Source organism: Stigmatopora nigra, chromosome 14 (assembly GCF_051989575.1).
Source record: "Stigmatopora nigra isolate UIUO_SnigA chromosome 14, RoL_Snig_1.1, whole genome shotgun sequence".
Classification (NCBI taxonomy): domain Eukaryota; kingdom Metazoa; phylum Chordata; class Actinopteri; order Syngnathiformes; family Syngnathidae; genus Stigmatopora; species Stigmatopora nigra.
Window position 1 is genome coordinate 10,070,512 of NC_135521.1, and position 15,901 is coordinate 10,086,412.

The 15,901-nt window shown below is 37.4% G+C and overlaps 2 protein-coding genes across 11 annotated transcripts in view; one reads left to right on the top strand and one right to left on the bottom strand.

Moving 5' to 3' along the window:
- The window catches only part of LOC144207146 (uncharacterized), a 163,922-nt gene that overhangs the window by 67,548 nt on the left and 80,473 nt on the right, over positions 1-15,901 (top strand). For all 5 annotated transcript variants that reach the window (XR_013328584.1, XR_013328585.1, XM_077732415.1 and 2 more), the window contains one exon: positions 4,190-4,270. The gene's annotated coding sequence lies outside the window, so the exon portion shown is untranslated. The remainder of the gene's footprint in view (positions 1-4,189; positions 4,271-15,901) is intronic.
- gria3b (glutamate receptor, ionotropic, AMPA 3b) overlaps positions 1-15,901 on the bottom strand; it is a 63,675-nt gene that overhangs the window by 24,385 nt on the left and 23,389 nt on the right. For all 6 annotated transcript variants that reach the window (XR_013328583.1, XM_077732402.1, XM_077732398.1 and 3 more), the window contains exon 4: positions 4,983-5,170. Coding sequence is in view for 5 of the 6 variants with exons in the window: in XM_077732402.1 (XP_077588528.1) it covers positions 4,983-5,170 (188 nt within the window). In the remaining variant the exon portion in view is untranslated. The remainder of the gene's footprint in view (positions 1-4,982; positions 5,171-15,901) is intronic.

Sequence of the window (15,901 nt, forward strand, 5' to 3'; positions counted from 1 at the left end):
ACTTTGGCTGAAAGCCTCGTCACACCTGCCCTGGAGCACACTAAAGCCAAAAGCCCCACCCCTTGCAGCTCACTCTCAGGCTGGCAGTAGTGGCACGCGGCAACCTAGGCATGGAGCATAGCCAGCTTTCCATCCTGTCAACTCATTTAATGAAAGACACTGCTGACTGTCTGTGGAAAAAAAAATCTCAGAACTCTGCCACTGCAGGGAATGATAACTATCTGTTGATGGAGGCAATGAGAAAATGAATCTCTTTGTGCTTTCATTTGCACATTGACTTCATTTTATTATCAGGGTGGAGAAATCAACCTTCAATCCCTGAGTACACATGCAATTGTCATCGCCTCTGTAGAAAACCAAATACAATTTTGATCCCATTTCCCTTTAAAATTGGAGCTCTCCGAAGGGTAAAGCTAATTTAAATCCAATTGATGCCATCACCAGGTTCCCCGAATCGAGGCCTGTTGCTTTTAATCTAATGTTCTTCCTAACACAAAACCTACTAACCAATTATTGCCTTTTTTTCACAGTAGTATGAGACCAAGTGGGGAAGGTGGCGGGTCTATTGTTGTGTAACACAATTCCCTAATTTTCATAGTGTCGTGAAAATTTATCTTTGAGAGGTGTCTCATTTCTAACCCGGATATTTTCCCAAACAAGACAGACAACTATATGATGACCTTGACTTCACCCTCATGTAGTCTGCCAAGCACACAGTGCGCTCTAAATGTAGGGCTACACTTCACACTCTCATCCAGCTTTGACCTTTCTAGTATCGTCTGTGCTACCAGACAAGAAGCGGCTGATAATGATGCCTACAGTTCCTAAACAACTCATACAGGCAAATGGAAAAGGAGCTACTGAGACAATACTCTTGTGAGGCCTGACATTGAAGCATAATTCATTGCTAAATTAAGTGTTGACTGCGATTCTAAGGAATATCTTGAACATATGTAGGTGCATTGAAGTAAAGTAGAGGTTTTTGCAACCTTTCAGTATTACAATTAAAATGAGATGGAAGTATTAGAGTTTAATCAATAGGCACAGAGTAAATCAATTACCCCAAGTAATTCTGATGATTAAAAGGGAATAGATCTTTTCAAAATAAATGTCAGTTTTGCTGCTACCGATGGATAAGATTGCCCCACCGCTCCCGAGCTTGAAAGTAAATGACAGTTCAATTCAACTGACTCATGTAATACAGTTGGAATCCTGCTAAATAATTCCTGTGTTTACGAGATGTAATCTGCTTGGATTTTTTTTTGGTAGTGCCTTTTTTTATTAATATTTATTATGTATTATGTAATGTTGTTAAATTAATTCCGACATGCTCCGAGCTTGATATTAGGACATGCAATATGCCCATGAGTTAATAATGCACAATACAGTCGTGCAATATGTCTGTCATGTGTTGGCAGCACTCTAATTGCTACCCATTTCCAAACACCTGATTCATATTCAGCAGATTGTCATTGCTGAGATATGAGATCAATTTGAGACTTGATACCTCAAGGCAATGGAAATAATGAGACACCCTCATGAGCACTAGCTTTTTATGTAAGGCTTTTGAAACAGCAAGGTGTCCTTTTCCTCTCACTGAAAACGATCACAGTGATTTTGCTACCTGTCATAAGCAAAAAAAACATGTTCCACTTTGAAGACATTGGTGTCACAACACTGGGTCCTTGACACATGCATAAATTGTCAGAAAAATATTGCCAGAATATCGGGCAAATCATGAAGCTTGTCTTTTATATTATAATATATCTATCTATATATATATATATATATATATATATATATATATATATATATATATATATATATATATATATATATATATATATATATATATATATATATATATATATATATATATATATATATATATATATATATATATATATATATATATATATATATATATATATATATATATATATATATATATATATATATATATATATATATATATATATATATATATATATATATATATATATATATATATATATATATATATATATATATATATATATATATATATATATATATATATATATATATATATATATATATATATATATATATATATATATATATATATATATATATATATATATATATATATATATATATATATATATATATATATATATATATATATATATATATATATATATATATATATATATATATATATATATATATATATATATATATATATATATATATATATATATATATATATATATATATAGTCACATGTATATATACGCACACATGTATATTTGTCTATATATATACATACACACATACATTAGTTTGAATTGCAAGGGTCTGTATTTTTATTTAGAGGGGACAGCTAACGGTCTCAGTGGGGAAGCATTATGACCACACTTTATGCCTCTGTAGGCAGGATAAAGGATGTTGGAACAAATCCCCAGATACACCTCCCAAAATGTGTTTTTTTTCCCCATGAATCCTTCTCACTTTCTGTATGAAAATGCAGCTTTGGCAGCATGAGCTCATTCCCTTCCAGTCTTTGAACAGCTTGTGCGCCCTGGGCCTGTCCCAGACGCTTCATTTAAATTTATTTATTTATTTATTTGTTTCTCCCTCTCGTCTGCTTGTCTTTACACTGGCGATGAGCAGGCTGTTGCCTTTGAGCAAACTCCAGCGAAAGAAATCCCGTGAGGGAAATGGGCCAGCAAGACACATAACAGATAGGAGGCTATATGTGAGCAATGTAATAGATGCTTTAGATTAGTCATAGGTTTATATATGGTTGAATACTAGACACCTAATGAGACCTATTCATTTTCAGGAAGTATCATTCCCATCAAAACAGCAGATGCTCTAACATGTGTGCAATATAAAATATCTGATGACTTAGAAAGGACAGCCATTGCATTAATTTCTCTGCAATGCAGTGATGGCAAAGGTTCTACTGGTGATAAAGACAAAGGGATTCTTAAACAATAAAATGATAATGGCGCATAGACTCCTCAAAGCCTCATGAATTAAAAAAAAATGAAAATAAATATAAGCATGAACAACATTTTGATGTTTAACACTATTCCATCTATCAAAATGGTACTTGATGGATTGCCTGTATAGTCATCATCTAAATTTGTCAGTTATATTTGGTCCTGATTTTGGTGATTCATTTGTCCTTTAGTAAGGACATTCATTTTATTGCTTCAGCTACAACAGCAGGCAGAAGCAAGTTTATGTAAAGGTATTAGTTAGCGTCCCATTGGGAGCCATTGCCCACATAGCAGACTGACAGTTCTTGTTTTAATGTGTACACTTAGGTGTCTCAACAGCTTCTTTTCAATTTTGGTGGCTCATACCCACTGGTGGATTATTTCAATTAGGCCTGGACCAAAAAAAAAAAGTTTAATGTTGAGGTTATCATTGATAAAAAAAAGTGCCAAATTAGTGTCATTGCTGTTGGGAAGTTTATTGAAATTTAATTTCTCCTAGTGAGGGAAAAACAATGTTTATCCAAAATGGTGTACATAGCTGGTAAGGTGGAAATTTTGGAAAATGTAATAGTGCAAATCAAAAATATCCCTTATGAAATAATAATCATCAGTCTGTGCCAATATTTGCATTAATGCAACAATTAAAGATGCATAATACACCTATTGACAAGAACACCAATCTGTCTTGAAATGAGCCTCATGAATTGAAGATAAAGTCATTGAGGGAATTTGGCATAGCAAAGAGACATCAATATTCAAATGAATATTAACAAACATGTGAAAACTTGTTAAGATAATTTCCCTAAAAGTGGAGGCAACAATAGCAAGCTCGCTGAGACATGATGGTGTGATATAAGATTGTGTTTCTATGACTCTCAGGACTAGTGGATAAAAGGGATTAATGATATTTTTTTCCTAAGAAAAGGATCAAATGTCATTTATGGTCCTTCAGAAATAGCGTCACACTTTCAACTTTAAGCTCTCATACAGCTTAAAAAGCTGCCATGCAGGCTTACTGCTGTGTGACCCAGTCACTTGGGTATCCATTGGTTACATTTACAGTCTCACACTTTGGGGAACGAAAGGACGATCTCAAAGCACAAATCAACTAGAAACTCAATGTTGTTAATTATCATTTTTTTTGTTTTAATTTCATGAAAATCAGAAGAGAATAACAGCAACTTCTAATTTGTTTGCAGGCTGTTTGCTGCAACGACTATGAAGATTAGTCTACATAAGGGCAAGCCTAAACAGAAGAAAACAACCCATAAATCAATTAGGTAAGTCCTATATATGTTCTTTATATTGTGCTGTTTCAGGAAAGGATTACTTTGTTGCTGTTGCTGAATGTGATAATAATGGCACAGAACAATTAAATACATGGGAGGGCTCAAATAGATTTCTTTCGAGCAATGAAGCTAAGAGGATTTTTATCGCAAGCTTTACAAAGTCTCACAATATTTTCCTCTCCCCTTTGCACTATACACTGTTCAAAATAAATAAATAAACAAAGTAGAGCATATTTAATGATATATCAAAATATTACGGACGTAATACTGATTTTGCAGTATGTATGCAATTGTAGGGTCATTTTGAAGATATTCTTCCAAAAATAAGAACTCAGTTTTTAAAAGAACTGCTGAAAACAAGTCAGTTCTGAATCTCTGAGACTCTTTAGGACTGATTTTTTATAAAGTTTTTGTTTTAGGTAGGTTTGAAATGGAAATTGTTGTCACGAGCCATAGCCCAGTGTGGCTTATTACTTGAACTCATTTTTTTTTCTTATTCATTCAAATATGTCACTGTTATTCACCACGCTCGCCTAATCCTACAAATGATTGGTTTGAATTTGACCTCTTTACCCGGCGACAGAAGTTGGCATCCTTTTTAAAATGTGAGTCACTTTTGAAATTTCATTTTCAAGGCAATTATGCCACTAGCTTGTGGGTGTTCAGTAATATGCAACCCGCAGTGACTGTGATGAAAGCTTACCTGCTCTAATATGGTGTTGATCCTGCCCACCTCACAGTCAATCACAAAACGTTTTTCCTGCCTCCTGTCCATCTCCTCGATGATGCGTTTGAACTCCGCCGCATCCGTGGTGATACTGACGGAGCGAGCGGTCACCTGCCAATTGTTGGCCACTGCCGCCTCCATAATGGCCTGCAGTATGGAGAAGCCTGAAAAGAAAGAGACAGTCAGTCATGACCCAGAGGATTAGACAGTGACAAGGCTGGCACACCGCAAGAGTTTGCCAGAATTGAGTGGCTGCTAATTTATTCTAGAGAGGCTTCCGCTTGAATCCAAAGGTTAAAGGGTATCTCATTACAATCTAAAATAGCATTCAGAAGTCCCACTGGAATATTGTATGGAGCCTTGGCTTTGTACAGCACCGAGTCAGTGTGTGCTGATCTACATTAGCATATTGAAAAGGCAATATAATGAAGTGAAAAGAGGGGAGTTATATCACCATATTATTAAAAGATCAGCGGGTGATGTTATTGCGCTTGGCAATCAATTGAATTATGGCATTTAGCTCAGCGACATGCTAACGTTGACACATCCTGCTTAGTGTCTCCTTGAAAAATTGTTCCAGTTAATATTGGAAATATGAAGACATGAAATATTTACATAAGCGGATGTGAAATATTTTCGTTTAACAGATTATTCAAAAGCACATAAGTGATGATCCAGTCACGTAGTTAACTGTGCAAGGACAAATCAAATATAAAAAGGACCAACTATTCATCTATCTGCAATGTAAAAGAACAAGATGACAATTAGATCAAGTTAAAGGGAGTTGAACACATAGTTGTGACCCTATACAAATCTACACTATCGAAAGTTGACTCTCTGCAGGACCCAGTGTTGTTATTTCATATCATCTAATTTCCTGAACCGCTTCCTCCTCATTGGGGGGGGGGGGGGGGGTGCTGGAGCCGGTGGTCAGTCGATTGCAGCATTGTTGTAATAAAGCACCTCAAAAACAGCATTTCACATATAGCCTTTTGTGAGACATTGCTACCAAATGAGGTGTTTTTCCAACTATTTGAAAGTCTGCATGTAGTGATATAAATATAGGAAAATGTCATGTGTTGCAGGTGATTGTTTAGCAATTAAGTGTTATGCAAATGACACTGGAAAGCTGTGGCCAAAACTTAGTTTGCGTCATGACTTTTTTGCCTCCTTCACTGTGAGTTATTTTTCTGCAAGGCCTTATCTAAATAAACAGGCAGCCAACAAACAACCTCAGAGACCATGGAAAACAGAAATTCTTCCATTCTCCACTTCCCCCCTTATTTTGCAGTCCTTCCGAATGGCCAAGTAACCTTTTCTTTAGAACCAGCATTTGTAAGCACTCTGAGACTGGTGCTCAGTGTGTGTCTGCCCTTCTGATGTGCCTCCTGCACTGCAGCAAATAGTCACATCCTCAGCATATGACCTTTTGGTGAGTATAGCCAAGACCGACTGTGAGTGTGTCATCTGTCCCAAAGAGCAAGGGTGCTCCCTCTGGAGACACCTGCTTGTCAGAAACCAAGGTTATCTTGCAACTGGTTGTCAGCTCATGTTTATAGGCAGCATATTGGTCTTATTATTGTTATTATTATTTTTATAGTGGCTGCATGAACAGGTGCACTTATCGTCCCTTGACAATTTTCTGGACACATTGATAGTTGAACAGATTATGGAGGAGTTCATGATAACCATTTATAGTTTCTGGTTCAACTTTATAGTAAGTTATTTATATAGAATTTGATTTGTATAGCACCACTGCATTGGGAAAATAGTAGTCTAGTGCCACACTATTTTCATATTGGTGGGAGAGTAGATGTGTAAATGTTGGTGACTTTTATGTACATCCATTTAGCAGACTTTATCCATTATTCCCTTTAAGAGTAGAATATTTGTCTCTGGCCCTCTACTTAAGAGAAGGACAAAATGTTTTTTTTCATTTGGATGGTTAATGCGTGGCTAATTTGAATAGGCTGTTTACTTGAACTTGGCCAGGGCCAGTAAAGCTGAAATCATTTTTTTTTTTTTTTTTGGCTAAAGCCTTCCTCCTCAATCACTGATTTTTCTGATCATAGGGTTCACTGACTCTGTTCACTTATTTATGTATTAAGCTCAGGGCTATGTAAACTTATTAATATTTTTTTTGAATCAATTGCAAATGGGTCAGAGTCAAAACAACTCTAAACTTATGTTTAGTAGTGAGATGAAATTGTCTGATGAACCTTTTCTGAAGTGTCACCCTTCCCATGAGCATAGAGGTAGCAGCAGCAATATTCCATGTGCTAAACTTCCTCCCATCTGTGATACCTACAGCCAAAGTTGCAAAGTGACAATTTGAATAACATGCATGTATTATTCATATACCTGAGGCAAACGCTCAGAACCTCACCAACCTCGAACCAGCTGGATAGCATGGCAGGCTTCCCAGCGCTAAAAGCTTCTCACATTAAGAGATGTCATGCAGTTTAACTGGGTTAAAATACTCTCTGGTGGGTTGGGGTCCATTGAGTAAAGGGCTGGTAAAGGCAAAAGGATCAATGAACCATTTTTTCACCTTCATAATCACAGTGTATGACTTAATAAGCAAATCATGTGTGAAAATGCATTGTTAACAGAGTATTAGACTTGGCAATTTGTTTGCTTTTACTTTCCTGTGTTAGATTTATTATTGATTAATGTATAGTTCTTTCACATTTTCAAACAGAAAGTTAAAAATAAAAAAAAAACTGTAAACTAATAGTTCTTACTGTAATTATGCAAACTAAAATATGATTAAAACCCATACAAAAAGGGGGCAAGTTATTTTACTGTGCAATTATCATTCATTCATTGTGCATTATCATTCTTTTTTATTTTTAATTACATAGGCTTTGTTTGTTCCAATCATTTAACCCTAAGACATTTATATCGTGTGACACAGTACAAGACAGTTAAGTATTAGTGCCAGGCTGTGTGTCATATCGAAGCACACAGAATCAGGCCTGAAGCGTAAAAAAGGGAATTTTTTTATTGGGCGTGTTAACAGAAAAAAATTGACTTTGATGACTGTAACTGCATAACTTCAGACGCTATGTTTTTTCCCCACTCAGTGCTTGGTTGTTTCCTTAGTCAGACCATGCAAACTTATCATCAAAGCTGAACCAAGAAGTGTAGGCAGGCAATGTGTATGAGTGTCTAATCTGAATGTGTGAACGGGCACATTTGTAGCACTACCTGGGAGTTCAGTTGCTTTTTAAATCCTCAACACCCACTTGGAACAACTCTGGCATAGGTGCATATACACTGAAGTGATGGCAAGAAACTCAATCATTTCCCTTTTAAACCGATATCCCGACATAGTAGTCTGCAATCAAATCTTGTCTGAGCCTTGTGACGCTAGGCGCGCATATAAATCAGTCTTGTTGTGGTGGCAAGAGCAGTCCTCGTCTTTGCCTGCGAGTCGGATTTTAACAGGATGACTTTTGAAACGTCACCCGTGGCGGCTCAGATGTAATTGAATTGCATCTAATCTCATTGCCCGGCTTCTCTGGTTCCTTGCTTCTCATTAGGGTTGGACGTGGGGTGTCGCAGGCCTCTATCTCCTGCACACTTTCCTTCTCGACCCTCTTACATATTGCACAGTTGACCCAGGCTAACTAGGAAATTAGAGAACCATATTGCCCATTTCTCCAGGTGGACACTTTACCTACTGAACACTATCAATTCATTGTCCAGATAGAAAGCCCACTAATCCTAAACATAATCTACTACGAATCCACTTAAAACTAATAAAATTGGAAGGCAATTTAAATGCTGGACTCTAGTGCACATCTCGTCTGACTTGACTTCCTACTACTTTCACGTACTGTAATTTTGATAGGGAAAAGTATTTAGTAGTACCCCAAAAAAATCTACACTAATATAGGATAAGCTAATTATTTACTACGTACAAGTAGTTGAAGAGCAATTCAAATGTTAAGATGCCAATCAGGCAGATGCCTTACAATAAAAAATTAGTTATTTAGTTCTTTAAATTCCCAAGTTTTCACCACTGAATTTATATCATAAACAATACCAGCATTGTCTCGCTGTTATTTGAGTGAACCAAAATAAATAGTTACTTCTAAACACTATTTGGAGCCTGCTGATTCTTTGCCTTATAGCTAAATATGCTCACAGCATTCAGTTAATATCCTCTCCAATCTTTGCACAGTTGAGAATAGAATATTTGGCTTCGTAAATCTTCATGAACTCTATACTGTAATTAAATACAATGGTTGTAAGTATAAGTAAAATTTTGGAATTTCAGCTAAGAATGTGTTTAAGGGAAACATACTAGTTAGGCAGCTAGACATGTACAAACTATTTTAAAAGACCAGTACATTTTTCATCATTCTAGTTTCCTAACCACTTGCAGACCACACCTAGAACTGGGTGCATTACACAAAAAGGGAAACAACAAATTTTAAGTCATTTGAATTCACAGGAGTGTGAAGTAAAAGAAAAAGTATCCGGCAAAGTATGAGGCCAAGACTTTCATGTGGTGTATACAGTGGGTCTCTCACCAAAACACTTTGGCTGCCAAGTGTGCTAATCAAAAAGACAGCACATGTCAAATCAAACAGAAGCAGCGTGTTGTTTGGACCCACAGAGAGGAGAGGAATATCCACCCACAGACTTAGTAAAGCACCACCATCTCCTTCTGCTGGATTTTCTTTCCTTCTTTGTACTTAGAAGCACATAAATGTGGCTCCAGTATATGTGTATGTATATATTTGTGGTATTGGCAAGTGAGCTAGTTTGACGAAACTGAAAGTGGAGCAGAAATGAAAAGATTTGTGCTCTTGATATACATTAAATATGTTGTTTCCTCCTCCTATTTCATCCAATAGTGCAAAATTCAAATGAGCTTTTGAACTCAAAGCTTTCCTGGAATGGAGACAAAGACTCCAAGCAGCGATTTCATGGCGACTAGAGCTAGTGTTGAGTAGGTGGTGGAATAGTTTTATGCCAGCTTCGCCTGTAAAAAATTGGAAAAGCATCGGGCTTCATTGTGTGATCGTAGTGACAGACAACTCTGTCTCTCTATCTCATCTTTATTTTTAAAGGCAATGGAGGCTTTCATTTCAAGGGGTAATAGTGTGCTGCTTCCTACAAGTTGAACTCTCTGAGCAGTGTTTCCAGTTTGGGCACAAATAAAGAGAAACAGCAGTGATCCATGACCTCATTCATATTTCCTTAATACTATTTTTCATGTGCATTTTATGGGCCCGCTTGACGTGCCCTTTCTTGTCAGCATGTAAAAGCTGATTTCATTCTCCTGATGCATGCATAATTTAGTTGTTATTAAGCAGGCGTGAAGGAGAAGGAGAAGGCCATTGTAGCAGACGATTCATATGTTTGTGCAAAGTCTCAACTGGGATCATTTGATGAGCCATTATAGAGGCTGGGATGAAGCTGCTTAATGCAAGGAACATATTCTGCAATGTGTATGGATCCCATGACACATTACATATCATTTCACTAAACTAATTCAACAAAGACGGATTCCTTTGCGCTGGGTGACTGTAATTAGTTAATATCTGAGATTTTATCCATTTTGCAATCTAGTTCTAATTCTTGCAGTCAAATAGCATTCATTACTTCCTTTTATTGTCGGTTATAATGAAATTTCCCATTTCACACACAATCAGCAGAGAACCATAACACTTAAACCTCCAAGGCAGACTTAACTTTTTTTGAGGAGCAACTGGTTTTTCAGTTTGTTATATACATTTCAAATATTAACAGTTAAGCACCTATCTATATGAATACTTTTTGTCACCGGTGGAAGCAGTGTAGCCAGGGAAATAAGTCATTCAATTTCATTATTTTAATGGTATCGTCCTGAATTTACTATTTATAAGTGGTTTTATGAAAGATCTTTGCAGTGCCAATTTCATATTTTTGATAGATTTTCTTTATTCTTCAGAAAATCCCACCAATATGGTACCCAAATGAGGTTGATTGGTAAACAGGATTTGTTTGATACAGCCTTTGTTAATGATTGCTTATAGATTGTAGTAGTGTACCGAATAAAGTGTGCACTTGTACATAAACCTGGAAAGGAAAATATCAACGATAGAAATGAAAGCAACATGAAAAAGCCTTTCGGGCTAAAAACAACAGTTTCATGTGTCTCTCTGAGAGTTTAATCAATGGATTGTGGCCAGTTCAGTCCATGCGCATACCTTGTTTACAACACTACAAGCGATGGCAAAACAGTGCGATCAAATTATAGCGCAGACTTGATGTGTTGGGCCATCAAAGGCATCCAGGAGAGCATAGGGAGCCATTTATCGCTTGACTGTTTAAGCAACATAGGCAGCAGTCTCTGGATGGCCAATTAGAGGCTTTATACAAGATGAAGGTGTAAGGTTGGCTAGCGTATGTTACAGTCTCTCAGTATCTGATTGCTTTGTTTCTTTCTTTCTATTCTGCATGGTAGAAAAGAGAAGCTAAATACATGTGGTCGTCCATTTATCCCATTCACAGCCTATTGGTCTTGCTGGCACGTCTCTCTGCCAACTCAGCCAGAGCCTATTTATCGTGCCTGCTTGTTTAACACTTTGTCAACAGCATGTTACTAGTGTGGTCAAAAACAAACAAAAGAACCGTCTTATTTACAAAATTATGTTCATCATCACACACCAGTGGACTTAAATCCCACTTCAGTACCGATTGAGATATAACTCAATGGATTAAGTGTGAATTTCCTGCCTTCCCCTAATGTCTATGGTGTATTTGCTCTGCATGACCACTCAATATTGAAACGTAACCTCTACTATCCCCGTGAAACATATTCTCCACACCTGCAAATGTTATTTAGTAACGACATAACAATCAGTAAAGAATGTGTATTTAACTTGACAGTTAAATGGAGAGACTTGTCCTTTGGAGTTCTATTTAATACTATATTGTTTTGAATTTGGTCAACCTTGGAGATTTTTACTGTCCTTGCCAATGGAGGATCGGTGTCTGAGATCGAGACAGTCCTCGCTAGTATGATGTCACTGTGGTATTCAACCCTGACATTTTGCCATGATTTGCTGTGGCTGCAGTCAAGACAGATGGCCAAAAATGTGCTTTATGAGTTCCCAGTCACCTTGATTATGTTTTTGTCAGTCGAATGATTTGCTTTTGAATTCCCAGCAATGGTTTGCACCATATAAGAAAATGCTTCCAGGCATTCTAGAGGCATGCTTCCGGATCAAATAATAATGGCAGAAGAAAACCATTGACTCAGCTGTTATTTGTGTGAGAATGATTTATAATAAGCAGCTCATCCCATCTAAAAAACACTTGTCACAAGAGTGGTAAATGTCATTTTTCAGCAATGCTATGCAGGCATTTCAGGCTTAAGAGGTTACGTAATTGTTTTTACTATAGTTGGGGAATAGACAGTTTGCATTTCAAAATCCAATTGGGGTTGGAGAAAAAAAACACGGTCATTACCATAATGCTACTAAATAGAACATTGTGAAGTTTAGGGTTAACGGAATGGGCAATGTTGAAGTCTTATATATTTGAACATTGACTTTCATTGAAAACATCATATGATGTTGGCATTCTACAGTTCATTTTGTCAGCTTTGAGTGATCACAGTTGGTTCAAGTTATTGTTGGTGAACATGCCAAATATCTAAGCCTTAGGAGTATTAGAAATGTTTCTGGTATAGCAGTTGAGTCATAATGACAAAATCACATAAGGATATTGTCAAGGTAGCTAGGAACAAAGAAACAGAGTGACTCATAAACCAAGTTGGGGTGAGATTGCTGAATCAGGGGTTGATTGTGCCCAAGAGAGACAATAAAGTCTGTAATCATCTGTCTCTGCTGCACAGAACTGGCAATTATCTGTCCATACCTGACCACCCCCACAATATCTAGCAGCACCCTTGTCAGCTCCTGTGTTTGCAGAGGAAATTGGAAAGGATGACAAAAACTGGAAAATAAAAGGAATTTGGCTTATTATAGTATTTTATTTTAGCAAATATTAGTGGTAATATGTATTAGGATATGGAATCTTACTCTGTACACTCTGTCAATTACCCAAAATAAAAGAAACATAGTCCCAAATAAGACGATATAACAAATTCGACTGAGCTTCAATTTGCTTTCCATGTGGGTGCTATATTACAGCGTCTGCTTTCAAACAGCTGTCTGATATTGGCATTCGGTGCACAAATTTACCTCCATTTGCCCAGAGTACATCTGAGCTTGACGCAAACGAGCCATCACTTTGTGGCTGAGAGAGAGCACTGCGCTAGGCCTAAAAGCATTTTCTGTCGGCCAAATAGCAGCTCCAGATAAAAGCATGGCTGTAATTAATCTTCTCTATTGACTGAATAAAACCTTTGGGTCGGACTAGGAGAGGGGATGTTATTTATTATTGGTCCTTGTTTACTTTTGAAACTGGAGCGTTTAGACAATAATTGAACATTCGCCTCCATTACCAGAGGATCAAGGTTTTTGCTAATATGACCCAAATCATTTCTTTTTTTTTACATGTTGATGGGGACTTTTTATTTTTATTTTTATTTAATATCAAATCAGACATAACATCTTTGGGTATATATTGTTTCCTGGCAGTAATCATGCTTTGTTTTTGAGAGATATTATATATAATTGCATCTCTCATGTGGTTATAGTTTGTAAAGGTGTAAAAATAGAAAATACAATAAGTAAATTCTAAATAATATCTAACAGTTTGTTCTTTTGGTACCGTATATATAATAATAATAATGTTCTACCATATGACTGTAAATTATCAAAATCTGCTTCATAGTTTAGCTGGTTATTGTTACTAATACTAATGTTTGACTTATGTATACATTGTTGCATTCAATGTGTTTGCATTTCACATTGATATACCATCCAGATTATTATTTTCTTTTCTGATTTTAACTTCAAACCAAAGTTTTAAAATTGACACTTCCAACTAGAGATACCTTTTGATTTGATTTTAAAAGGCCCAAACAAATTAATCTGAATAGTGATTACTAAACAAAAACAACCAATAAAACAAGCTATCAAAAGAATAGCTTGGGTGTCACTTTAGACAGAAGTGTATGTCCATATTAGCAGGGGAGTTGCACTTGGTGATGAGAGAATGTGCAGACTCTGTCACATCTGTCTACTTGATGAGCCAAGTGTCAAAGCCCCCCAAAGAGCTGGATGGAGTGCATCAATAAACGACTTTAATCCCCTCCTGGGGCCAATGTCCTCCCACTAATAAGGGATCGTCTTACACTGCGGGCAGCCAGGATCGCGGTAAAAGTGGTTTGGCATGGGCTCCTGCACGGGGCGCTTGACTGTACATGGGGACTTGTCTGGACACAGGTAACTGGCTGTAAATCACACACGCCTGCTGTTGCCTTAATTGCCAGACTGAATTGGTGTTTTGTTTTCCCCTTCTCACGTCCCCCCTCCTTCTGTGATGCCCTCTGGTCCCTCTACTTTCTTTATACTAAGTGTCCGGCATCACTCTCACTCAACCTCCTCCTTTGTTTTTGTTTTCCAACCGCCTCGTCCCTCATCTCTCCGCTTAGGCATGCCCTCAGACACGTAGAGGAGGTATAACGGTGGGGATGGCGGCGGCTGTGCTGAAGGACGTGTGGGTTGCTCGGATCCGCGGGGAAGAGCCGATGAATGTTCTAGTCAGAGTGACCCTAATTAACCACGCATTATCTGCAGTCTTGAGCTGTGGATTAAGGCCCTCAGCTGAGAAACAGACTAGAAGACCCAAAGACAGACTTCTTAACCTGCCTCAAAGCAAAAACTAGCAGAGCCGGGTTGATGAGGTGAAAGACAGAAAGGGCCGATGGGGATTTAGTGTGCTTGAAGCTTATCTACTAGTTAGAACTACGAACAAGTAACATCTCATCTCAAATCCCTGTGATTGTCAGGAAACATATGCAGCTGCAGAGTCTGCCGCATTCATTTTGTTTCCCCTGAAAGACAGAATGGTTTCGTCTGTTGTTGAATGAACATGTCCCTCCCTGATTCTCAGGTGCTGAAGTTTCAGTGGGAGCGGATCATTATTCTGTTGTGAGATAATGAGCTCCTTTTCCTCATCTGACATTAGAAATCCCGCTGAAATGAACACTTTGAGCGTGTTGACAGGCTGTCCTAAAAATGAGGCTCCGCTGCATTAAAGCAAGAGTCTATTGTCAGCAAGGCAATTCCATCCGAGAACAAAACAAAGCCTTCATCGATGCAGTACAATGGGCGGCAGCTACAAGCAGGCAGTGACTCTGATTTCGAAAAGGAAAACGTTTTAGAGGCAGATGTGACATACCTCATTTCCCATGACAGATGATCCACTATCAACATGATTAAACAGACGATTAACTGACACAAACCAGCCAACTGTTCCAAGTACCCAAGATTATTGCTCATGAGACACAATTCCTTCAAGTGATATGTGTTAATACGAGCTGCTGATTTATTTGTCCTGATTTACATAACATAGCACTATTGTATACATTCGAGCTGTGTTATCACTTCAGGCATTACAGGCCTCTTAGAGAGTATTACGCGGTACCCTCTGCTTGCTCTTGTGTGCAGATGCTATTCTGAGCCAACGCAGCATTTATTGTGTCACTGAGGGGTAAAACAGTATTGCACGTGTATGCTTTAAATTGCATCACAAGATGAATTTTAGGGAACAATTTGTCGTGGAGTTAGTTTAAATTTAAGTAACACCATTCATCTACTCCCAAAGAAAGATGGGTTTGTAATACAACACGGGGTTAGGACTGCATTCCTGACTTTGTAGACCATTTTGAAGTATAGCAGTTAATTGGATCGCAGAAATAGTATACAGACGAAAAGAAAAAATGGCTTCATTTTTCACAAACATTTGTCTTCCCACTTCCG